The following is a 24,780-nucleotide window of genomic DNA, read 5'->3' as shown; positions in this document are numbered from 1 at the left end:
TTTCTCATGCCAAAATATTTGTTCTTGTCCTATGCCTTTTTATTTTTCTTGCCATTGTAACTTAGCTTGTAACTATACTGTCATTTTCAGATGACAGCTGCTGTCAGCTTCCATTTTTTCAGAGTCAGCATATCTATCTGTGTTGATCAGAAACTTTATTTGCTTTTTACATAATTTTATTTTCAATTTTGCTTCCTTGCATCAGACACACCATCCCCTTTCTTCAGTTCTTTTTAGGTAAATAAAATGCAAAGGGAAAAATATTTCCCCTTTCTGTTGTGTTAAAAACGGTGAAGGCAGAAACTTCCCTGGCAGTCCAGTGGTTAAGACTGTGATATCAATGCAAAGGGTGCAGGTTCAATCCCTGGCTGCGAAACTAATATCCCATATGTGGTGCAGCCAAAAATTAAAGCAAATAAATAAATTCAAGGGCAAAATCTTTTTTTTTTAATGGTGAAGACAAATAATAAACTACCTGCATGGCATCAAGAAATATTGGGAAGCTTGTGGAGAGGAAAGTGAGTGGACTGACATGCTGTGTGAGTGAGCGTCGGACCAGGACCTCCTTTTTATACTTGGAATTCCTTATTTTATTCAGAAACATACTCTGACTTCCTTGTAGGTTGTAAAAAAAAAGTAATAATAAGACACTGCACAAGAGAGCAAGACTAGGGTGTTCTGGGACATCTCTGTGGTGTGAAGAGGCTGGGGGAGAAAGGAGGAAGGCCCTGGAGACGGGGTGGGGAGGAAGACCTCCACATAGTTATCTACTGGGAAATTAAAGAACCAGAAATCCTTAGAGCAGGGGTAGACAAGTGCCAGATGGTGAGTGTAGGAATTCAGGCTTAGCCTGTCATCTGGTCTTCTTCAACATTCAACCATATCTTTGTAGCACAAAACCCACTCTGGACAAGAAGGAAGTGATCTGCAAAATTGCATTCCCTGCAAGTTTATGAAATTTGAATTGCATGGACTTTTCATATGTGATGATGAACATTATTCTTCTTTTGATTTTTTGACCCATTGTTGTTCAGTCTCTCAGTCCTGTCTGGCTATTTGCAACCCCATGGACTGCAGCACACCAGGTTTCCCTGTCGTTCACCATCTCCAGGAGCTTACTCAAACTCATGTCCATTGAGTTGGTGATGCCAACAAACCATCTTGCTCTCTGACATCCCTGAATCTTCCTGCCTTCAATCTTTCCCAGCAAAGATTTTTTTTTTGAAAGATTTTTTCAGTCTCTTCTAATGAGTCAGCTCTTAGGTGGTCAAAGTATTGGAGCTTCAGCTTCAGCATCAGTCCTTCCAAAGAATATTCAGGACTGCTTTCCTTTAGGATTGACTGGCTTGATCTCCTTGCAGTCCAAGGGACTCTCAAGAGTCTTCTCCAACACCACAGTTCAAAAACATCAATTCTTTGGTGCTCACCCTTGTTTATAGTCCAACTCTCACGTCAACACATGACTACTGGAAAACCTATAGCTTTGACTTTTGTCAACAAAGTAACATCTCTGCTTTTTAATACACTGTCTAGGATTGTCATAACTTTTCTTCCAAGGAGCAAGTGTCTTTTAATTTCATGGCTACAGTCACCATCTACAGTGATTTTGGAGCCCAAGAAAATAAAGTCTGTCGTTGTTATCATTGTTTCCCCATCTTTTTGCCATGAAGTGATGGGACCAGATGACATGATCTTTGTTTTTTGAATGTTGAGTTTTAAGCCAGATTTTTCACTCTCCTCTTTCACCAGAAGGCTCTTTAGTTCCTCTTCACTTTCTACCATAAGGGTGGTGTCATCTGCATATCTGAGGTTATTGATATTTCTCCCAGAAATCTTGATTCCAGTTTGTGCTTCATCCAGCCTGGCATTTTGCATGATGTACTCCACATATACGTTAAATAAGTATGGTGACAATATACAGCTTTGATGTACTCCTTTCCCAGTTTGAAACCAGTCCATTGTTTCCTGTCCAGTTCTGAAAGTTCCTTCTTGACCTGCATACAAGTTTCTCAGGAGGCAGGTAAGGTGGTCTGGTATTCCTATCTGTTTAAGAATGTTCCACAGTTTGCTGTGATCCACACAGTCAAAGACTTTAACGTAGTCAATGAAGCAGAAGTAGATGTTTTTCTGAAATTCTCTTGCTTCTTCTATGATTCAAAAATGTAAAAACACTCCTCAGCTTAGAGAACTGGCCTCAGCCTGGATTTGCTCTGCAGGCTCTGGTTTGCCCACTCCTGTCTTAGAGGGGGTTCTCCATCATGGGTTGAGCTGGGATGTAGTGCAATATCTTGAACCCCAAGGTCAGCACAATGGTGTGTGACACCTGTAGACATTTTTGGAAATGGTGGCATTGCACAATTCAGTGGTAGAAAAGAGTAGTGCGCAGACACTGGAGTGAAGTCTGAGTGGTGGTCACCAAGTTAGTGGAAAGAGGAAATCAGATGAGGAAGGGGCTGGGTGACCCCTCCCCAACTTCTTCTATGGGATAGCTGCTCGTCCCTTCACACCCTGTAGGGGAGACCCACAGTCACACAGGCAGCTTGTGACTGGGTGGGTAAATGATGAACTCTCTGTGATACCCAACTCATTGACAATGTTCCTGCTGGTGACAAAGGTGCAGTTGATCTCGACATTGCTATCCCACAACAGATTCCAATCTCATGCAAGCAGTGTTATGTGTGAGCTCCTCAAGCCCTTGAAACACCGAGCAACTCAGAGTTCTCAGACCAAGGACTCCTCCTCAGTGTGGTCTTCCCAAACTGTCTGACCCAAGCTAGTCTCTCCCTTCCTTGACTTCATCCAGTCCCGCTCCACCCACATGTAGCTGAGTGCTGAGGTACGGGGTCTCTGCTGGGCACCAGGGATATGAGAGAAGTAAGGACAAAGGCACCTGTGCAGTAGAGGGAGAAAGACATATAAAAATGAGGGTGAGCAGAAAGTGAGCCTCCACACAGGGAAGCAAGAGTAGCCCTTGCTGGTCATGACTAGAGAAAGCCCAGGCAGGAATGAAAACTCAGTGAGGCCAAAGAACAAAATAAAGCAAAAATGGGTTTGAGAGAAATTTGTCCATGGTGGGATGTCAACCAGAAGGAGAGTGCGGGCTTGGAGGCAGCGGTGTACTGGCCAGGGTGGGGCTGGCCCCTCCCTCTAGGACTGACTTCAGGCAGAGGGAGCTGGCAAGACATTCAGTATCACAGTAATCCAAGTCTGTGCCCCAACTGGTAATGCTAGGTCAGGCGAGAGATTAAGAATCACTTGAGGAGGCAGGGAAGGACCAGTCTCGGGGGGTGGGGGGGCCGCCTTGGGGGAGTTCAAGGGCTTTTCCCCCCAAGGTTTTTAAGCAGGTTAGGAATTTCAGGAAGATCATGCTGCAGCAATGTGGCAGTTGGACTAAACAAATGTGAGCCTGGGAACATGGCATCACACTCAGAAAAAACGAATTCCACCTCAGCCATCCATCGGGGCCTGAGCCATAACGGGAGCTGTGGGGATGGAGAGGACAGGACAGGAATGGGGACACCGAGGAGGTGAATTGACACTGATGAATTGACATCTTTCTGTCTTGGCCTCCCGGGGACCCTGGTTCCCCCCACTGCCTGGGCCCTCAGAGGAGATTGGGCTGAGCAGAGGAAGGTGGAGACTTCAGATCTGGTGGTGTAGACCTTGAAGCCCTCTGGTCTGGGTGGTTTTCTCCTCCCTCCAGGGAAGGCACTGGACCAGAGAAACTCACTTAAGAAAGTATTCAGGAGCAGGACTGCTGGAGGATGGCCTCCCTCCAGGGATGCAGATGGTCAGTTCCCAGGCCTCCCCGCAATGAGAAAGCATCTCTTGCCCCAGGAGCAGCATTTCTCAGTGAGCCAGACTGCATTCCACCTTTGTTGACTTTCTAGGGGTGTAAAGCTGAAGGGTAAGCCCAGGAATATTTTGAGGTAGAGGAGGAGACAGGGTCGTGCTCTACTTTGACTCACACATGGATGTTCCCCAATGTCATCTCTTGGAAAGTGTTCAAATATGAGCACTGATTCTCCCTCAAAAGGTGAAGGAAGCACAGAAAAAACCACCTGGGGGCCATCCCATTTCCTCTGCCCCTCCTTTTGTCATTTTCAGAATAATTCAATCCAGGGCTTTTCCACATTCTTTGGATGCAATGAATTTCCATTTCTTGAAGTGGGAGCTTTAGATATAGGCAGAGGTCCTCCCTGTCACCTGATAAAAGGGAAATTCATTTATTTATTCTCGATTCACTTTTTTGGCATAAAGCATGAAAACACGGGTGTTCTGATAAATTTCAGGATTTCTTTTAAAGAGATATGAAGAACTCTTTATTAGTTCAAATGTTTTCAAATGCAGGTAAAGGAGACCCCAAACTCCAATGTCTTAAGTAATAAAGGAATTTATTGGCTGACATAATCAGAAATCAGAGATGGGGTGGGCTTCAGGGCTGATTGATTCAGGGGCTAGGGTTGATTCCATTACTCTGCTCAGTTTTGAAGTGTTGGGTAAGGTGACCGTGGAGAAAAAGAGAGTAAGCCAGGCATTCAGGCAGAAAAAGATTCATTATAGGAAGAAAGAAAGAAAGTAACTGGCTTTAGAGAAAAACCAGTGCCCTCCCTTTACAGCCAACCCTTCTTATACCTTATTGATGGGTAATCGTGCCCAGAAGGGAGGGGGCCTTAGTTTATCTTTAGCCTGCAGCTGGGATCTTGTGGTCACGCAGTTGAAGGGGTCTCACAGTTGAGTGGCCACATAGTCTTGAGAAACTGGCACCAGCAGGGAGAAACAGGATACTGCTTTCAGGGAAAACAGGTCGCCCACCTGGGCAATGTGGCCACTGTGACTTCATCTCTTGTTTGTCAGGGCACCACAATGAGCCATATTTTAACTATATGCTATGAGCCCCTTGTGAGCCCTAACATTCCAGCCTTTTTGATATAGGGTACGGGCTGAAGGTCAGTCTTCTGCATCTGCTTTGCACTGGTTTTGTTAGGGGAAACACATTGATTGAAACCGCCCACCCTGGCCAGGCACCATTTGCATGAGCTGTTTTACAACAGGAGGTCCTGGTAAGGAACATGGAACCAATAAGCCTCCACCAACCAGAAGAGTTCAGGAAAGGCCAAAAGGAGAGACCACATTTCCAGCCTCCTCCCAGAATCTTTCTCCTTGGCATCCATCTTAGCTGAACAAGGTGTGCATCACCAGGAAGAACTCTGAGTCTGAATGATTGGCTAAAGACAACCAGGAAACTAATCCATCACCATAAAACCCAAGACTGCAAGCCATGTGGCAGAGCTGTTCTCCTGGGTTCCCTTACCCTACTGCTCTCCTCCCAGGCACCCTTTCCCAATAAAATCTTTTGCTTTGTCAGCACATGTGTCTCCTCAGACAATTCATTTCCAAGTGTTAGACAAGAGCTCAGTTTCAGGCCCTGGAAGGGGTCCCCCTTCCTGTAACAGTTTGGGGTGTTGTCATGGAGTAAGATAAGAATAGGCTGGAATGTGGGTTAAGGGAAGTCAGAGTGGGCTCAAAGCGTGTGATAATTGGAGCAAGTTAAAAGTAGCTCATGAACAGTCTGGCTGATGAAGGCTCATAGGCAGTCCTGGAGAAAAAGACACATTTTGAAAAAAGACACATTAGACAGGGGCCAAAAGTCAGAATAAGGATTAATATGAGAAGGGGGCCCAGTAAAGGTAGGACCCGTGGCATCCAATCCCAATTGCTTAACCAGTTTTCCCATGATTTACTAAAATGTTGATGTATTCTTGAGGCCCTATTTGTCAGATTGCTTGCTGCCTGTTTTGCAACACCCTATTTATTGTCGTAGAAGCATCAGTCTTCGTCTAGAAAAAGAAAAAGGCCTCCTTTTTCTTCAGTGAGAAGGTCTAATCCTCTTCTGGTTTGAAAAACCACAGCTGTCAGGGAATCTAAATGGCCCTGGAGAGTGATAAGGCCAGTAGCTACTTCTAAGCTCTCAGTAAGATCCTTAGAGAGGCTGTGATAGTAGTTTAAAGAGGTCGTGAGCCCTGCAGTCCCTGTTCCAATCCCTGCTGCTCTTCCTAAGCTTATCAATAAGAGAATGAATTGAATTGCTTGTTTGGGTCGGTTGTAGATTAGTGTGACAGGGAAGGTTTGGTTGTTAGGAGGAATAGAGATATATCAGGTAACATCAGGGTTATTGAAAGGGGCTTAAGAGATATGGGAGAAATGAGGTATCAAATCTTCTAATATCTCATTGCAAATATGAATTGGAGGCTCAGAAAAATTAGGGATGAGGGTGGTGGGGCTGAGAGTAGGACAGCATTCATTCAAAAGAGAACTTGGAAGATTCTAGGAGGGTGACATGAATTAGTTGGATACGAGAAGGTGATAGAACAGCCATGGTCTTGTGTGAGAGTTAAGTCCTTAAGGTCATGTTGTGAGCAAGTGACAGTGGGTGTCCCAAAAGTAAGTTCTTGCTTTCTTGAGTAAGAAGTGTAGCTGTGGCCAGAGCACGTAGGCAGGCTGGCCATTCCTGTATGGTGGTATCCAGTTGTTTTGACAGATAAGCAGTGGGGGCAAAGGAAGGGCCCTGCATCTGTCCTAAGACTCCTAGGGCAATTTTATGTCTCTCAGTAATGTAGAGTATAAAAGGGCAAGAAAGATCAGGCATTATTAAAGCTGGGGCTGAGAGAATAGCTCATTTTATTGCATTAAAAGCTGAACAGATGTTTGACTTAGGATCAAGACGCTCTGAAAGATCCCCCTGTGTAGCCTGGTATAGGGGTTGTGCTAGGAGGGCAAAATTGGGGATCCAGAGGTGTAGATACACAGCCAAGCCCCAAGAGGACAGAATTTCCAATTTTGATGTAGGGAGTGATTAGGGCAGATATAAGGGGCTTTCTATCAGTAGTTATATGTCTCTTTGTTGGTGTCAGAAGAACTCCAAGATAGGTGACCTCAGGAAGGGGAAACAGAGGAGATACTCGATAGCCCCAATCAGCTAGGAAGTTGAAGAGTTGTATGTCACTGAGAGTGTATGAGTGAGGGGCTACAAAGGAGAAGATCGCTTACGTATTGGAGGATAGAGCTTGGAGCAAGATTAAAGGAGGTTAAGTCTGAGGCTAAGCTTGGCCAAAGAAATGAAGACTATCATGAAATCCTTGGGGAAATACAGTCCATGTTAATTGTTGGGAGCGATGACTGTCTGGATCAGTCCAGATAAAAGCGAAAAGATCTTGAGGGTCTGGGTGTAAAGGGATGGTGAAAAATGCATCCTTGAGGTCCAGGATGGTGAAATAGTTGGTAGAAGGAGAAATAAGGGAAAGAAGAGTATAGGGATTTGGGAGTACTGGGTCAATGGGGACAACAGCAGCGCTAATAAGTCTCAAGTCTTGAACCAGGCAGTAGGAGCCATTTGGCTTTTTAACAGAAGGATAGCCATGTTGTAAGGAGAATGAGTAGGGAACAAGAGACTCTGACACAGCAGCTTAGAGATGATGGGCTTAATCCCTGTTGAGGCATTTGGGAAACAGGGTATTGAGATTGATTGGGAAACTTTGTTGGATTTTTTTAGACGAATATGAACGGGTGTATGGTGGGAGGCGATGGAGTGTTTATGGAGAAGGAGGGTAATGGGAGAGGTGAGGAAATAGTAGGTTTGAGGAGCAGTAGCCAGGCCAGGTCAAGGAGAAAGATTTGGAATAGTGAGGAAAGCCTTGAATTTGGAGAGTAGATCCCTTCCAAGGATTAGAGTGGGGCATTTTGGGAGTATGAGGAAAAAATGAGAGAATAGGGTATTTTGAAGTGTGCAAGGCAGAGGTTTGGTAATCTGTGGTGTAGGCACTAAACTATCAACACCCACAACAGAGATCTGAGAGACTTCAGTTTTTCCAGAATAAGCAGGCATGGCAGAATAGGTGGCCCCCGTGTTGATAAGAAAAGAGATCGGCTTACCTGCCACTGCGAGAGTCACCTTGGGCTCCATAGAGGTGATGAGAGTTGGGGCCTGGGGCCCTGGGCACCTTTGGTCTTCAGTGGTGAGTCCAAGGAGTCTGGGCAGAGCTGGGTCCAAGGACTCCTCCTTTGGACCGGAAGGCAATGTCTGGATCCCTAGAGGCAGATGAGGGCAGTCTACCTTCCAATGTCCCTTTATGCCATAATTAGGGCTTGGACCCAGAGGGGGCCAGGGCTTTGGGCATGAGCAGGCCCAGTGCCCTTCTTTACCACACTTGTAACAGGGCCTAGATGAATTCTTTTCTCTGTCAGAGGATTGAGGTTTGGAGCCATGTAGGGCAGTGGCTGAGAAATGATATTTAGCCTGATGTCTTTGAGCCTTTTCTAGTTTTGCCTGTGCTTCCCAGTTATTGAAAATTTTAAAAGCCAAATTTAAAAGATCTCGTTGAGAGGTTCAAGGGCCTTCATCTGCCTTTTTTAGCTCTTTTTGAATGTCTGGGTATGATTGGGAAATAAAATAGGTCAGTTCAGTCAGTCAGTTTAGTCACTCAGTCGTGTCCGACTCTGTGACCCCATGGACTGCAGCATGCCAGGCCTCCCTGTCCATCACCAAATCCCAGAGTTTACTCAGATTCATGTCCATCGAGTTGGTGATGCCATCAATGGGTATTAAGGACAATAGTACTTTCTGTTGAAGTTGGATCTAATTTTGTATATTTTTGTAGAGCTTCTGTTAATCTAGCTAGAAATTATGCTGGATTTTCACCTGGTCTTTGAGTTATTTCTCTGAATTTATCAAAGTTAACAGCTTTATGTCCTGCTTATTGGAGGCCTGCAATAAGGCAAGTCACCATATGATTATGGGCTGTTCACTCCAGACGCCCTGCCTGGTAGTCCCAGTTAGGGTCATCCCTGGGAATGGCAGCTGAGCCTACAGGATCAGCATCATCAGTTTGATGCATTTCATGGGCATGAGCTTGAGAAGCTTGCCAGACTCGTTCTTTTTCTTCTGGGAGGAGGATAGAGGAAAGTAAAATGTAAATATCATGCCAGGTCAAGTCATAAGACTGGGTGAGGTATTTAAATTCTTTTAAATAAGTGTCAGAGTCAGAGGAAAAAGAGCCAAGACATTTTTTGATTTGAGATAAATCAGAGAGGGAGAATGGGAGGTGTACCCAAACAATGCCTTCTGTACCAGCCACCTCTTGCAAGGGAAGAAAGGGAGTGGGAAGGGATTCAGAGTCCTGTTTCTTTAAGGCCATGCAGCCAGGATTGAGGAGGGGTTTTAGGGACGTCGGGATGGGGACTTGAGATTCTGGTCGTAGGAGGTGGAGGTGGAGCTGAAGTCCCAGAGCCCTTTTTGGAAACTGGCATGGGGAAGGTTCACAAGGCAGAGGAGAGGGGGAATGTGGAACCATGTCTGCTATGATAGGATTAGAGGGGATAGGAGATGCACTGTGGTCAGAAGGGTCAAAAGAAGAGGAGGAGAAATCCAAACAGGGATCAGGAAATATAGTATTAGGGGGATGTGGCCCAGAATGGGCTAAAAGTATCTGAGAAGTAGAACAGGAAGTACAGAGAGAGGGCCAAGGGCAGAAAGCGAAGAAAGCCTGAACAAAAGGGATCTGTGACAACTTGCATTGTGGCGGCAGAAGTTACCAAGGTCCCATAAAGTACTGTAATTGAGAGTTCCTTTTTGGGGCCACTGGGACTTATTTTCCAGTCAATATTGTGGCCATACAGTGTGAGATAAATGAGTCGCTTTGGCCTTGTTTCTGCTTGAAAACCCAAGGTTTTTAGATGTTGGAGAAGGCAGCCTAAAGGGGTGGATTTTGTAGATTCAGTTCAGTTTAGCTCAGTTCAGTCGCTCAGTTGTGTCTGACTCTTTGTGACACCCATGGACTGCAGTACACCAGGCCTCCCTGTCCATCACCAACTCCTGGAATTTACTCAGACTCATGTCCCCTGAGCCGGTGATGCCATCCAACCATCTCATCCTCTGTCATCCCCTTCTCCTCCCATCCTCAATCTTTCCCAGCATCAGGGTCTTCTCCGTGAATCAGTTTTTTGAATCAGGTGGCCAAAGTATTGGGGTTTCAGCATCACCATCAGTCCTTCTAATGCATATTCAAGACTGATTTCCTTTAGGATGGACTGGTTGGATTTCCTTGCAGTCCAAGGGACTTTCAAGAGTCTGCTCCAACACCACAGTTCAAAAGCATCAAGTTTTCAGTGCTCAGCTTTGTTTATAGTCCAACTCTCACATCCATACATGACTACTGAAAACACCATAGCTTTGTAGGTTGGGACTGAGAATTTCCTGTTACAATCGAAAGGGAAGGAGGGCAAACCAGGGTGAGTGAAAAATGAGAAGAAAGTTCGGAGAGGAAAGGAATCCCCATTCTCACGGCCTTCTCAGATAGTGACAGGGTCTACTTTGAAATTGATGTCCCTTTTTTCAAAGTGAGACCAGAGCCCAGGGGCCATGGGGATCCTCCACCTAGTGCTAGGGCTTCAAAAACCAGACCAGAGAAAGAGGATCCGAGAGAGCCAAGTTCACCCACCCCTGCAGCCAACGAAATTTGAACCAGGGTGTTGGGGGAGACCTACCTTAGGATAACCTGTTCCAGGCGCCACTTACCAGGGTCCAGCCCTGGTTGGATCCAGGGTATCTTCAGGGGAATGACGTCAGCAACTGGAAAAAGATTTATTTAGAGGTATAGAAAGAGATAAAGAAGGAATATAACAGTTAAGAAAATAGAGGAGAGAAAGAGGCTGATATTCCTTGGTTTACGCAGAAAGTCAATAAAGCCCCAGACAAGGGACTTGCACTGTTCACGTAGGCCACAGGCCCCCACTTGAATAGCAGAGGGTGCCCCGCCTTGGGCTCCCTCTCATGTGGATCTTAGAAGCCGGGGCAGGGAAGTGAGCCCCTGCCCTCCAGGGAGTCAGCCTGAAAAGAAGGAGAAAGAACAACATGGGGAGACAAGCTTTGATGAGCAAGGCCCAAAACTATTTTCCAGGGAAGCTTATATACCTTGAGCTGTACATTGAAAATAATGGAAGATGCATAGTCATGCATGCAGGGTCAGCAGTCTGACCTTTATTGGGACCAGGCGTTCTCCCTGCATTCCTTCCGATATACAAAGATCTTGGGTGATTTACATCATCTTCTGGCCAGGGGGCCTGCTAACATCTTATGACCCTTTCTAATAATGATTAGTCAACCAGAAAACTCATTTTCTCCAAAGGTGATTTTTCTAAAGTCAGGCACCACCCTCTGATAGCACTAGATAAGGTTACATTCCTATAGGGTAAGGGTGTAGTGGGCTATAGCATGGAAAGAATTTCTGATGTGGTTAAATCAAAGGCTACAACTTGTCTTTCCCACATACCAACTATACTAATTAATGTATATTCTTAAAGACATAATGGGTAAGGGATATGGAAACTTAGCAGCAAATATTGGCTCAACAATGAAATCCTCCACCAGTGCTATTTTAATAACTTCTTAACTCCCTGAAAGGCTCTAAATTTTTAGAATATCATAGGCTTCCCGTGCCTCTCATGGTTGGGAGGCCATAAACAATCATATGCATAGCTGCAGGAGTCTGAACAAACCTGTCAGGCAAGCTAGAAAGTCATCAAAGGGGTTTGGATTGGAACACTCTATTATGCCCAGGAGAATTATTAACTAAAGCTCTAAGTTGTTGTCCTCAGAGAAAGGTGGTCAGGGATAGCCCCCCGTTAATGTCAGAGGAGTGTAGTATAGTCCACAATAAACAGACAGATCTTGGTTTGGGGGTACATGCTCATGCAGATCCAGGGGAACCATTGAAACCTGATCCACCTTGCCCTGTCAGGCTCTCCCACATGACCTTGTCATGGGTGGGATCTCCCGTGCTGGCTCCCAGGAAAGGGACTTTCAGGAGTCTGCTCCAATACCACAATTCAAAGGCATTAATTTCTCAGTGCTCAGCTTTCTTTATAGTCCAACTCTCACATTCATACATGACTACTGAAAACATCATAGCTTTGTAGGTTGGGACTGAGAATTTCCTGTTACAATCGAAAGGGACTAGTTTTCAGTGTGTCTGCCCTCTGATGCCCTCTTGCAACACTTACCATCTAATCACACTGGGAGCACAGCCTTGTCTAACTCAATGAAACCAAGCCATGCATGAGGGGCAACCCAAGACAGGAGGGTCATGGTGGAGAGGCCTGACAGAATGTGGTCTACTGGAGAAGGGAATGGCAAACCACTTCAGTATTCTTGCCTTGAGAACCCCATGAACAATATGAAAAGGCAAAATGATAGGATACCAAAAGAGGAACTCCCCAGGTCATTAGGTGCCCAATATGCTACTGGAAATTAGTGGAGAAATAACTCCAGAAAGAATGAAGGGATGGAGCCAAAGCAAAAACAATACCCAGCTGTGGATGTGACTGGTGATAGAAGCAAGGTCTGATGCTGTAAAGAGCAATATTGTATAGGAACCTGGAATGTCAGGTCCAAGAATCAAGGCAAATTGGAAGTGGTCAAACAAGAGATGGCAAGGGTGAACATCGACATTTTAGGAATCAGCAAACTAAATGGACTGGAATGGGTGAATTTGACTCAGATTACCATTATATCTACTACTGTGGGCAGGAATTCCTTAGAAGAAATGGAGTAGCCATCATGGTCAACAAAAGAGTCTGAAATGCAATACTTGGATGCAATCTCAAAAACGACAGAATGATATCTGTTCATCTCCAAGGCAAACCATTCAATATCACAGTTATCCAAGTCTATGCCTCAACCAGTAATGCTGAAGAAACTGAAGTTGAACGGTTTTATACAGACCTACAAGATCTTTTATAACTAACACCCAAAAAAGTTGTCCTTTTCATTATAGGGGACTGGAATGCAAAAGTAGGAAGTCAAGAAACACCTGGAGTGACAGGCAAATTTGGCCTTGGAATGAGGAATGAAGCAGGGCAAAGACTAATAGAGTTTTGCCAAGAAAATGCACTGCTCATAGCAAACACCCTCTTCCAACAACACAAGAGAAGACTCTACACATGGACATCACTAGACGGTCAACACCAAAATCAGATCAAATATATTCTTTGCAGCCAAAGATGGAGAAGCTCTATACAGTCAACAAAAACAAGACCAGGAGCTGGCTGTGCCTCAGGTCATGAACTCCTGATTGCCAAATTCAGACTTAAATTGAAGAAAGTAGGGAAAACCGCTAGACCATTCAAGTATGACCTAATCAAATCCCTTATGATTATACAGTGGAAGTGAGAAATAGATTTAAGGGACTAGATCTGATAGATAGAGGGCCTGATGAACTATAGAATGAGGTTCGTGACATTGTACAGGAGACAGGGATCAAGAACATCCCTATGGAAAAGAAATGCAAAAAATCAAAATGGCTGTCTGGGAAGGCCTTACAAATAGCTGTGAAAAGAAGAGAAGCAAAAAGCAAAGGAGAAAAGGAAAGATATAAGCATCTGAATGCAGAGTTCCAAAGAATAGCAAGAAGAGATAAAAAAGCCTTCTTCAGCAATCAGTGCAAAGAAATAGAGGAAAAGAACAGAATGGGAAAGACTAGAGATCTCTTCAAGAAAATTAGAGATACCAAGGAAACATTTATGCAAAGATGGGCTCTATAAAGGACAGAAATGGTATGTACCTAACAGAAGCAGAAGATATTAAGAAGAGGTGGCAAGAATACACGGAAGAACTGTCCAGAAAAGATCTTCATGACCCAGATAATCATGATGATGTGATCACTCATCTAGAGCCAGACATCTTGGAATGTGAAGTCAAGTGGGCCTTAGAAAGCATCACTACGAACAAAGCTAATGGAGGTGATGGAATTCCAGTTGAGCTGTTTCAAATCCTGAAAGATGATGCTGTGAAAGTGCTGCACTCAATATGCCAGCAAGTTTGGAAAACTCAGCAGTGGCCACAGGACTGGAAAATGTCAGTTTTCATTCCAATCCCAAAGAAAGGCAATGCCAAAGAATGTTCAAAGTACTGCACAATTGCACTCATTTTACATGCTAGTAAAGTAATGCTCAAAATTCTCCAAGCCAGACTTCAGCAATACGTGAACCATGAGCTCCCTGATGTTCAAGCTGGTTTTAGAAAAGGTAGAGGAACCAGAGATCAAATTGCCAGCATCTGCTGGATCATGGAAAAAGCAAGAGAGTTCCAGAAAAACATCTATTTGTGCTTTATTGACTATGCTAAAGCCTTTGACTGTGTGGATCTCCATAAACTGTGGAAAATTCTGAAAGAGATGGGAATACCAGACCACCTGACCTGCCTCTTGAGAAATCTGTATGCAGGTCAGGGAGCAAAGGTTAGATCTGGACATGGAACAACAGACTAGTTGCAAATAGGAAAAGGAGCACGTTAAGGCTGTATATTGTCACCCTGCTTATTTAACTTCTATGCAGAGTACATCATGAGAAACGCTGGACTGGAAGAAACAGAAGCTGGAATCAAGATTGCCAGGAGAAATATCAATAACCTCAGATATGCAGATGACACCACCCTTATGGCAGAAAGTGAAGAGGAACTCAAAAGCCTCTTGATGAAAGTGAAAGAGGAGAGTGAAAAAGTTGGCTTAAAGCTCAACATTCAGAAAACGAAGATCATGGCATCCGGTCCCATCACTTCATGGCAAATAGATGGGAAACAGTAGAAACAGTGTCAGACTTTATTTTTGGGGGCTCCAAAATCACTGAAGATGGTGACTGCAGCCATGAAATTAAAAGACGCTTACTCCTTGGCAGAAAAGTTATGACCAACCTAGATGATATATTCTAAAGCAGAGACATTACTTTGCAGACTAAGATCCATCTAGTCAAGGCTATGGTTTTTCCTGCGGTCATGTATGGATGTGAGAGTTGAACTGTGAAGAAGGCTGAGTGCCGAAGAATTGATGTGTTTGTACTGTGGTGTTTGAGAAGAGTCTTGAGAGTCCCTTGGACTGCAAGCAGATCCAACCAGTCCATTCTGAGGGAGATCAGCCCTGGGATTTCTTTGGAAGGAATGATGCTAAAGCTGAAGCTCCAGTACTTTGGCCACCTCATGCAGAGTTGACTCATTGGAAAAGACTCTGATGCTGGGAGGGATTGGGGGCATCAGGAAAAGGGGACGACCAAGGATGAGATGGCTGGATGGCATCATGGACTCGATGAACGTGAGTCTGAGTGAATTCCGGGAGATGGTGATGGACGGGGAGGCCTGGCGTGCTGCGATTCATGGGGTCGCAGAGGGTCAGACACGACTGAGCGACTGAACTGAACTGAACTGAACTGAACTGAATCGACAGGGAAGGAGGGCCAACCAGGGTGAGTGAAAAACGAGAAGAAAGTTCGGAGAGGAAAGGCATCCCCATTCACAGGCCTTCACAGACAGTGACAGGATCTACCTTGAAATTGATGTCCCTTATTTCAACATGATCTCTGGGAGTTGGTGATGGACAGGGAGGCCTGGTGTGCTGCGATTCATGGGGTTGCGAAGAGTTGGACACGACTGAGCTATTGAACTGAACTAACTAAACTGATTTCAAAGTGAGACCAGAGCCCAAGGGCCATGGGGATCCTCCACCTAGTGCTAGGGCTTCAAAAACCAGACCAGAGAAAGAGGATCCAAGAGACCCAAATTCACCCACCCCTGCAGCCAATGAAATTTGAACCAGGGTGTGGATGTCAGTCCAGCAAGGCAAGTGGAGAATCCCGTCCCGGGGGCTTGTCCCAGTTTCTCGGTGAGGTCCAAAGGAGGAAACCACCAAAGGTGGGCTCAGGAAAGGAGCACACCTAGCCATGGTGGGTCTTCCCTCCTGGGTTTCAGCACCAGAAATGCAAGGCAAATGCAAAGAAAAAGAGCAAGCCAGGCATTCAGGCAGAGAAAGATTCATTATAGGAAGAAAGAAAGAAAATAACTGGCTTTAGAGAAAAACAAGTGCCCTCCCTTTACAGCCAACCCTTCTTATACCTTATTGATGGGTCATTGTGCCCTGAAGGGAGGGGGCCTTAGTTTATCTTTATTCCACAGCTGGGGTCTTGTGGTCATGCAGTTGAAGGGGTCTCACAGTTGGGGGGTCACGTAGTCTTGAGAAACTAGCACTAGCAGGGAGAAACAGGTTACTGCCCTCAGGAAAAACAGGAAGCCCACCAGGGCAATATGGCCACTGTGACTTCATCTCTTGATTGTCAGGTCACCACAATGTGCCATATTTTAACTATATGCTATGAGCCCCTTGTGAATCCTAACATTTTGACTTCAACCTCACATGGCTGCTGTCTTTCCATGCCTTGCACTCAGATGCTGTAGTGTCCTGAGGAAAAGAGACTGTCTCTCTATGGGGGTCTCTCCTGGGCAAGGAGATACCTTCTGGCCCCACCTCTTCAGACTTTTACTCACTTCCCATTGGCCCAACTTTGGTCTCAGGCCCATGACTGAGCTGGTCACTGCAAAGAAAATGGGATGGTACACACACCAGCCAGGCATCCCTGAAACTCAGTCGTTGTCTTGCTCTGAATACATGGCTTCACCAAGGAAGCAGTGGAGGCATGAACCAAGCTGGAAATCTACAAGGAAGGAGGGTCATGGGAGCTGAAGAGATGACAAACCATGTCCTGTGCAAACTGGGAGACTTTATTTCTGAATTAAACAATGAATCCATGAGGTGATATTTGAGAAATGGCTCTGCCACACAGATGTCACACAGAATTAAAGATGGTACAGGATGATCAGTAGAATAAGAAGGAAAAGTAAACTGCACTAAACAAGACAAACACAAAGCTCATAATTCACAACCATCCAGGTTCTGAGTCAGAAGACTGTCTTGAAGGCTCAGTTTCTCTTGGCCTCTTTCAAGTCTTGCTTTTGCTTTGCAACCTGCAGCCGTACCTTGTCCAGGTAGTGCTTCTGACCTTCTCCACAGGTGCCAACCCCCATCTGCTGGAGTATCCGTTCATCAAAGAAGAGCTCATTGGTGAGGAAGGTGCCTTGGTGCTCCCCCTCCAGCCCCTCCATCATGGCCATCAGCTGGGCCAGCTGCTCTCTCTGCTCCTCCCCGGAGGCCCAGTTGTTGAAGGCACAGTACCTCCATTCACACTTCCGGACCAGGCTCCTCAGCCTGAAGTTGTCTGTGTTTGCCACATACTCATCCAAGGATCCACCCTCTAAGTCCTCCTTGTTGGTGAAGAGGATGACCATGTACCTCTCAGCTCCTGCCCCAAAGACCTCCTTCACCCTGGTCATGGCCACCATTTCCTGCTCGGTGAAGTGCCCCAGCTGGGTCACCAGCAGCAGCACGTGGGGCCCTGGCACTGACAGCAGGTAACAGTCTCCGATATTCTCATACAGCTCTTGATCCTGGGCCTCAGTCTCAAAGATGGGGGGCATGTCCACCACCAGGATGCTCCTCCCATTCCACATTCCTGTTGCCCTCTGACACTTCCTGGTCACTGCCTGGGCCCCCAGCTTGGACTCAAACACGGGCTGGCAGAGGATGCTGTTCCCGGTGGCACTTTTCCCACTGCCCATTTTGCCTACCTCAATGAAGATGATCCTGCATTTAAGCTCCCTCCTCCTCCACCTGTCAGAGCACATGAAAAGTTAACGTGCAATCCCTATGGACTCAGTGTGTCCCCCTCAAAAAAATTCATATGTGAAACTGATACTCAACGTGATGGTCACTGGTGGTCAGGTCTTTGGGAGGTGATGAGGTCTAGATGAGGGCATGAGGATGGAATTCCATGATGGAATTAGTGTCCTTCTAAGAAAAGAAGGACTATATTCATTAGAAGAACAGATGCTGAAGCTGAGGCTCCAATATTTTGGCCACCTGATACAAAGAGCCAACTCTTTGGAAAAGACTCAACTCATTGGAAAAGGCCCTGATGCTGAGAAACACTGAGGGCAGGAGGGGAAGAGGCGACAGAGGATGAGATGGTTGAATGGCATTACTGACTCAATGGATGTGAGTTTGAGCAAACTCTGGGAGATGGTGAAGAACATGGAAGCTTGTCCAGGTCAGGCATGCTGCAGTCCTTGGGATCGCCAAAAGTCAGACACCACTTAGCAACTGAACAACAAAGAAAAGAAAGAGACTACCCTCTCTCCATCAGATGTGGACACAGCAACCAGGAAGTGGCTTCTCCCCAGACACCAAATCCCCCCACACCTTGGTCTTGGATCTCCCAGGCTCCAGAACAGTCAGAAATAAATATTTCCTGATTGCCACCCAGTCTTTGCTATTTGTTTTAGCAGTTTTAACTGACAAAAAGAATAACACATGCCTCTTGAGGAGGAGCACAAAAAAAGAAAAAAAGGAAAAGATCTCAAAGGACTAGCACATCTGGATCAATTTGGCTGCCACACCCTCAATTCTCACCATGGGCCTGGGCTCAGAGTAAATATTCTTATATAGAGAAAAAGGGAGCTAACATGGGGCTGGTAGAATAAATCACTCAGGATGGCCAAAGTCCTTAGGATTGATCCTTCTGTTAGGGGATTGAAACAGCCCACCCTGGCCAGGCACCATAGTAACCATTTGCATGAGTTGTTTTATGGCAGGAGATCCGGATAAGGAATATGAAACTAATAAGCCACCACCAACCGGAAGAGTTCGGGAAAGGTCTAAAAGAGACACCTCATGTCCGTCCACTTCCCAGAATCCCTCTTGCTAGCATCCATCTTGGCTGAGCGATGCGTGCACCACCAGGAAAGACTCTGAATTAGAATGATTGGTCAAAGACCACCCGGAAACTAATCCCATCACCATAAAATCCAACATTGTGAGCCACGCAGCAAAGTGGTTCTCCTGGGTTCCCTTACCCTACTGCTCTTCACCTGGGTGCCCTTTCTCAATAAAATATCTTGCTTGGTCAGCATATGTGTCTCCTTGGACAATTCTTTTCCGAGTGTTAGACAAGAGCCTGCTCTTGGGGCCCTGTAGGGGTCCCCCCCCTTCCTACAACACTTCCAGGATGCTGGACTTTTCCAACCTTTCCAGAACATTCTTCCTATTCAGTTCCCACCCAGAAGTCTTTCTGATGGTCTGAGCTTCCTACAACCACTGAATTAAATATTTGTCCCATACTTTCAACTCCTCTCATCCCTGCCTGGTCTCTGTTTTATCACATGGCTGGGTTTTCTATGAAAAAAACATATACTCAGTAAGGAGAGTATGACAGTGAGAGGGTAAGAGGCAGGAAAGCCAGGGGTCTCCAAACGGAGGAAATAGCTTGCAAGTGTCAGACATTTTCATCTCTCTTAAGCGGCAGGAGGAAACAAACTAGCTATATATTTTCCTTCTCTATACAAATTTAAAAGGAGGTTTCTCTTAAAATATTGTGTTGCCATAATGACACCTGGTTTCACCTGAAGTTAACTATTCTCAAACCTAGAGATAACCAATGCCTTTTTCTTATGGAAATGTTTATCTTAAGCTATGCTAATGTACTATACATTTACCCCAAACTCTGTCTTTAAGTCGGTTCCACCTTTTGGCTCAGAACCTACTTGACAAACCAGTATGTTATACTCAGATATTGTTCCTCTAATATATGTAAATGAAACTGTTTGTATGGTGATTTTCCCTTCTTCAAGATTCAAGTTCATCATTTTATGGCTCAGGATGAACCATTTGGTGCCAAGATTATCCCAAAATGCATCTTATGGGTGAGGGGCCTGGTGCCATTCTGAGTTTTAAGACATTCCTTTCTTTCATTAACAGACGGCTAGTGACTAACATCCAGCTGAAGACTAGCAGGAACTCTTTCTGCCCCTTCTGATGCCTGTGTCAGAAGCTTTCTCTATCTCCTTTATACTTTAATAAAACTTTATTACACAAAAGCTCTGAGCAATCAAGCCTCGTCTCTGGCCCCGGATTGAATTCTTCTCCTCTGGGGGCCAAGAATCCTGGCGTCTTTGGGTGATTCAACAACAACGTTTCAACAGCAAATAGCCTAGTAAGTTATGTTTCCTGGGGAAATGCATTTTCTTTGTCTTCAGGTGACTCTAGTCTTGTACCTTGCACTGCAGGTGGGAAGTTGGCTGCCCCAGTGCTGAGCTCTTGGCCCCCCAGTGTTGTGAAGGGCTCCTCCAGACTGTACCTGTGGTGCAGCTGTCTCTTCCACCCAGCTGAAGCTCTTTTATTTTGTTCTAGGGAGAGAACAGCCAATGATTGTTCAGACAAGTTGGATGTGACATCCAGCACAGAACACCACATTTTATAGACAAAGAGACTGAAGGGTGGGGGGGGGGACAACTTCTGAAGATCAACATGATCTAATGGATGAGCTGAGACTAAAACCGAAGTCTGCTGACCCTTAGCCACTCTTGGCATTAGACTGAGGCTCCTACTGAAGAGTATATAGGCAGTCCCAACACAAGGGCACTGACACGTGGTTTCCCACCACTGGTATTTAGTTACTGACAAGATGCACTGAAAAACGTGCTGTCCACCCAGAAGACCAAACATGGAAACTGTTTGGTCATCCTGGCTCTCTCCCTTTAGGGTCTCAGTCTTGTCCTGAGTTCCAAACTCAAGATTGCCTGGCAAAGTTTCTCCCTTTGGTAAATTTACAAAAGAAGCTCTTCCCTAAGTTCTTCCATGGTGATGGTGGTGTAGAGGGTCACTAATCGTCCCAGTTTTCCTTGGACAGAGAGGATCCCCTGATCAAAGGAGTGTCAGTGTTGAAACTGGGAGAGTCCCAGGCAAACTGGGACAGGTTGGTCATGGCAGAAGTAAGAGAGGGTCATGAGTCCAGGTGGGCAGGAGGGTGGACCATACATCCAGTAAAAGAGGGAACACCTGATTTGTTAGGTTCAGACCTGCTGTTATGGTACCAAAGATCTATGCTTCTATGTTCTCAGCTCAAACAGCCCTAGACCAGTAACTACCTCAGGACCATCTCTCTCCTGCCCACTCTCCTTTTGCCTTCCCCCATATGCCTTTTTCTTGATATTTCTCTTTCTTCCCACCTCCTACTTCTTGTGCTCAGCGAGGGGATCCACTGAGGCCCCACCTAAGGATGACTACTGATGCTTCATTACTGGGAAGGTTCTTCACAACCCTTTCCAAAACTACATCAGGACCTTGCTGTGTGCAAGATTTTGGAGTATTTTCCAAAGCTCAAGGAGTTAATGCATTGTGGAATTTCAGCATCTAGGACAGATGAGCAAAAACAACAACAACAACAAAAAAAAAACCCACAAAAAACGTTTTGGAATAAGTGAATTTCCTCCACCATCCATGGGATCATGCAATATAGAATATTATCTAACCTCTCCACCTGTGGAATTGGCTGCAATGGTTACCTTTGAAGGAAAAATAATTTAATAAATAAATTATTTTCATTTGAAAGTCAACATTCAGCTCTGTCAGTTTCCTGATAATATTTTGTAATTCATTCTAATGGTATTGTATTTTTTCAAGCCAAAAGACAATTCTGCCTCAAGACTTCATTGTCACCTCCTGCCTGAGTTTCCAGCCTGCCAGTCTGCCCTACAAATTTCAGACCTACCATCCCCCATAATCGTGTGAGCCAATTCCTTCAAATAAATTTCTTCATATATATATCCTATTGATTCTGTTTTTCTAGAGAAAACTGATACATCAATTCAGCTAATTCTCTCTGTTGAAACTTGGAAAAGAAACAAACCTGAAAATACTTTTCATCTTTGGCTGGATCTTTTCAAGGAGGATTTTAAAGCATATTGCATAGGGGTGGCAAATGGGAGAAATATTTCTTCATTTTTTTTTTTAAGGTACCTGCTTGTTTTCTGTGCTGATGATCTTGAAACCAAGATGCTCTATTTTCTCACATATTACCCTTGGGTCATCTTGAATGGTGGTCTCTAGAGAGGACCACTGAATAGGGGCTCCTGAGCAGCTGAGGGTACCACACAGGTACCAGGTAAGTGACTAGAGTGATGAGGGGCAAAGAAGGTGATGCTGAAAGAGCTGCAGAAAGGGGAACTGGAGTGGGGAGGCTGGAGATGGTATGCATGGACTCATAGAGAAATCAAATGATGCTGTCCATGTGTTTTAAATATGGAAACTGAGGCTTCAGGGGGTAGGTAATACAGCAGTTACATGAAGCCACCTGCACCCAGGAGTGGTGTTGAAAGGATATCAGAGAGAGATGGGAACTCCTTCACTGTGTTATCTGGCCAATTTAGAATGCAGGCAGGACCAGAGAATGCCACCTACCCTGCGTGCTAGAAGAGACTGGTCCCCTCGGGCTGCCCCTAAGTCCCTTGGGAACAGGTCAAGCAGAGCTACTCACATGATATATTTGACCAAGCAACTAATAACCAGCCATCTCTTCCAAGAATGAGAGGCTTAAATTGCTGCTCTCTTTAAGCCTAGCCTGAGCAGAAAGAGAAGTTAAAAAAAAAAAAGGCACGAGGAGAGTGGGCTTTCTCAAGAACCATCTTTCTCAACTATTTTTTGAAGATTTATTTATTCTCTCTAGCTTAGTGCAAATGACCACACCTCTGGTGAGAAGGCTGCCATCATGTCCCAGATGCACCCTCTCCCTGCTCTGTCCCCTGAAGACCCCTGTGCCCATCAGTCCCCTCTCAACATCACCATCATCATGCTTCCTCCTGCCAACAACCCAGTTACCTTGTTTTAAAGCCATCATCTCTTCATTCATTTAAGCACTACTAAACATTTCTCTTCCTAGTCTTGGAGGAGAGTTGGACTAGTTTACAAAATAGCTCCTTCCAGAGACTGGGAAAGACGGTGCTTCCTTCTACCATGCTTGGATAGCCCCACTTGCCACCATGTCTCCACTGGGCAGAGCTGAAAGGGGCATGTGGGGATGGCAAAGATAGAGGCACCCTTGCAAAAATTGTGAAACTGATTCAGTTTCAGGAAAATACTGAAACTGGCCTCAAATGGACAAAAACCTGGGCAGATTATCTTACTCTTTGCCAAAAGCATTAGAATCTCCCGCTACTGGCCCCATAAGAGAGTGTTGGAGAGGGTGACACGCTAATTCGGAATCACAGACAAGGTAGCATGATGAGACACTGTTACTGTCACAGGGAGCCAAGCAGGATAATCCTCCGGAATAACGCCCTCATGACCCCATTCTGGTTAATGAGGGAGATAAATCATTTTTTAAACAGTAAATTGTATTTCTTTCTCAGAAATAAAGCACATGGTTTACCTGAGCAGATCATCTTGAATCCTGTTCCTAAAAGTATCTCCCCTCTTGAAAATAGAAATTTTCCTTCCAGTTTTCTGTTCCAGTGTATGCAACAGAAACAAGTAACAGATAGTTGGGGAGAATACGATGGACAGGTACCCACTGCTAGGTTTTAAATCAATAGCCAACAAGGATCTACAATAGAGCCCATGGAATTCTGTCCAATGTTGTGTGGTGGCCTGGACAGGAGGGGAGTTTGGGGTAGAATGGATACATGTGATTGTATGACTACAACCCTATACTGTTTGCTGAAACTTTCACAGTATTGTTTGTTAATTGGCTATACCCCAATACAAAGTTTAAAAGTTAAAAAGTAAATAAATAAAAGCAGCCACCAATATTTTAAAGATAAAGGATTTCACCTTTAAAAATCTGAAATTATGTGGTTACCAGTGGGAAAACTGGGGCGGGGTGTGGGGGGAGGAACAATTGGGAGATTGGATTAGACATATATACACTAATACATATGTGTGTGTGTGTTCAGTTCAGTTCCGTGCAGTCGCTCAGTCGTGTCTGACTCTTTGGGGCCCCATGTAGATCAACACACCAGGCCTCCCTGTCCATCACCAACTCCCGGAGTTCACTCAAACACATGTCCATAGTGTCGGTGATGCCATCCAGCCATCTCATCCTCTGTTGTCCCCTTCTCATCGTGCCCCCAATCCCTCCAGCATCAGAGTCTTTTCCAATGAGTCAACTCTTCGCATGAGGTGGCCAAAGTATTGAAGTTTCAGCTTTGCCATCAGTCCTTCCAAAGAACACCCAGGCCTGATTTCCTTTAGAATGGACTGGTTGAATATTCTTGCAGTCCAAGGGATTCGCAAGAGTCTTCTCCAACACCACATTTCAAAAGCATCAATATTTGGTGCTCAGCTTCCTTCACAGTCCAACGCTCACATCCATACATGACCACTGGAAAAACCATAGCCTTGACTAGATGGACTTTGTTAGCAATGTAATGTCTCTGCTTTTGAATATGCTAGCTAGGTTGGTTGTAACTTTTCTTCCAAGGAGTAAGCGTCTTTTAATTTCATGGCTGCAGTCACCATCTGCAGTGATTTTGGAGCCTAAACTAATAAAGTTTGACACTGTTTCCACTGTTTCCCCATCTATTTCCCAAGAAGTGATGGGACGAGAGGCCATGATCTTCGTTTTCTGAATGTTGAGCTTTAAGCCAACTTTTTCACTCTCCTCGTTCACTCTCATCAAGAGGCTTTTTAGTTCCTCTTCACTTTCTGCCATAAGAGTGGTGTCATCTACATATCTGAGGTTATTGATATTTCTCCCAGCAATCTTGATTCCAGCTTGTGCTTCTCCCAGCCCAGCGTTTCTCATGTACTCTGCATAGAAGTTAAATAAGCAGGGTGACAATATACAGCCTTGACGTACTCCTTTTCCTATTTGGAACCAGTCTGTTGTTCCATGTCCAGTTCTAACTGTTGCTTCCTGACCTACATATAGGTTTCTCAAGAGGCAGGTCAGGTGGTCTGGTATTCCCATCTCTTTCAGAATTTTCCACAGTTTATTGTGATCCACACAGTCAAAGGCTTTGGCATAGTCAATAAAGCACAAATAGATGTTTTTCTGGAACTCTCTTGCTTTTTCCAT

At 45.1% G+C, this 24,780-nt stretch overlaps 1 protein-coding gene across 1 annotated transcript; it reads right to left on the bottom strand.

Annotated features, from left to right (window-relative positions):
* On the bottom strand, positions 16,582–17,491 carry LOC102180028 (GTPase IMAP family member 5-like). The gene has a single exon (XM_018047473.1). It carries the CDS (start codon positions 17,489–17,491, stop codon positions 16,796–16,798), a length of 696 nt encoding a protein of 231 aa, XP_017902962.1. The 3' UTR covers positions 16,582–16,795.

This window comes from Capra hircus, chromosome 4 (genome assembly GCF_001704415.2).
Source record: "Capra hircus breed San Clemente chromosome 4, ASM170441v1, whole genome shotgun sequence".
Taxonomy (NCBI): Eukaryota; Metazoa; Chordata; class Mammalia; order Artiodactyla; family Bovidae; genus Capra; species Capra hircus.
The sequence above is the reverse complement of the archived record's forward strand: the minus strand, read 5'-3'. Positions and strand labels throughout refer to the sequence as shown.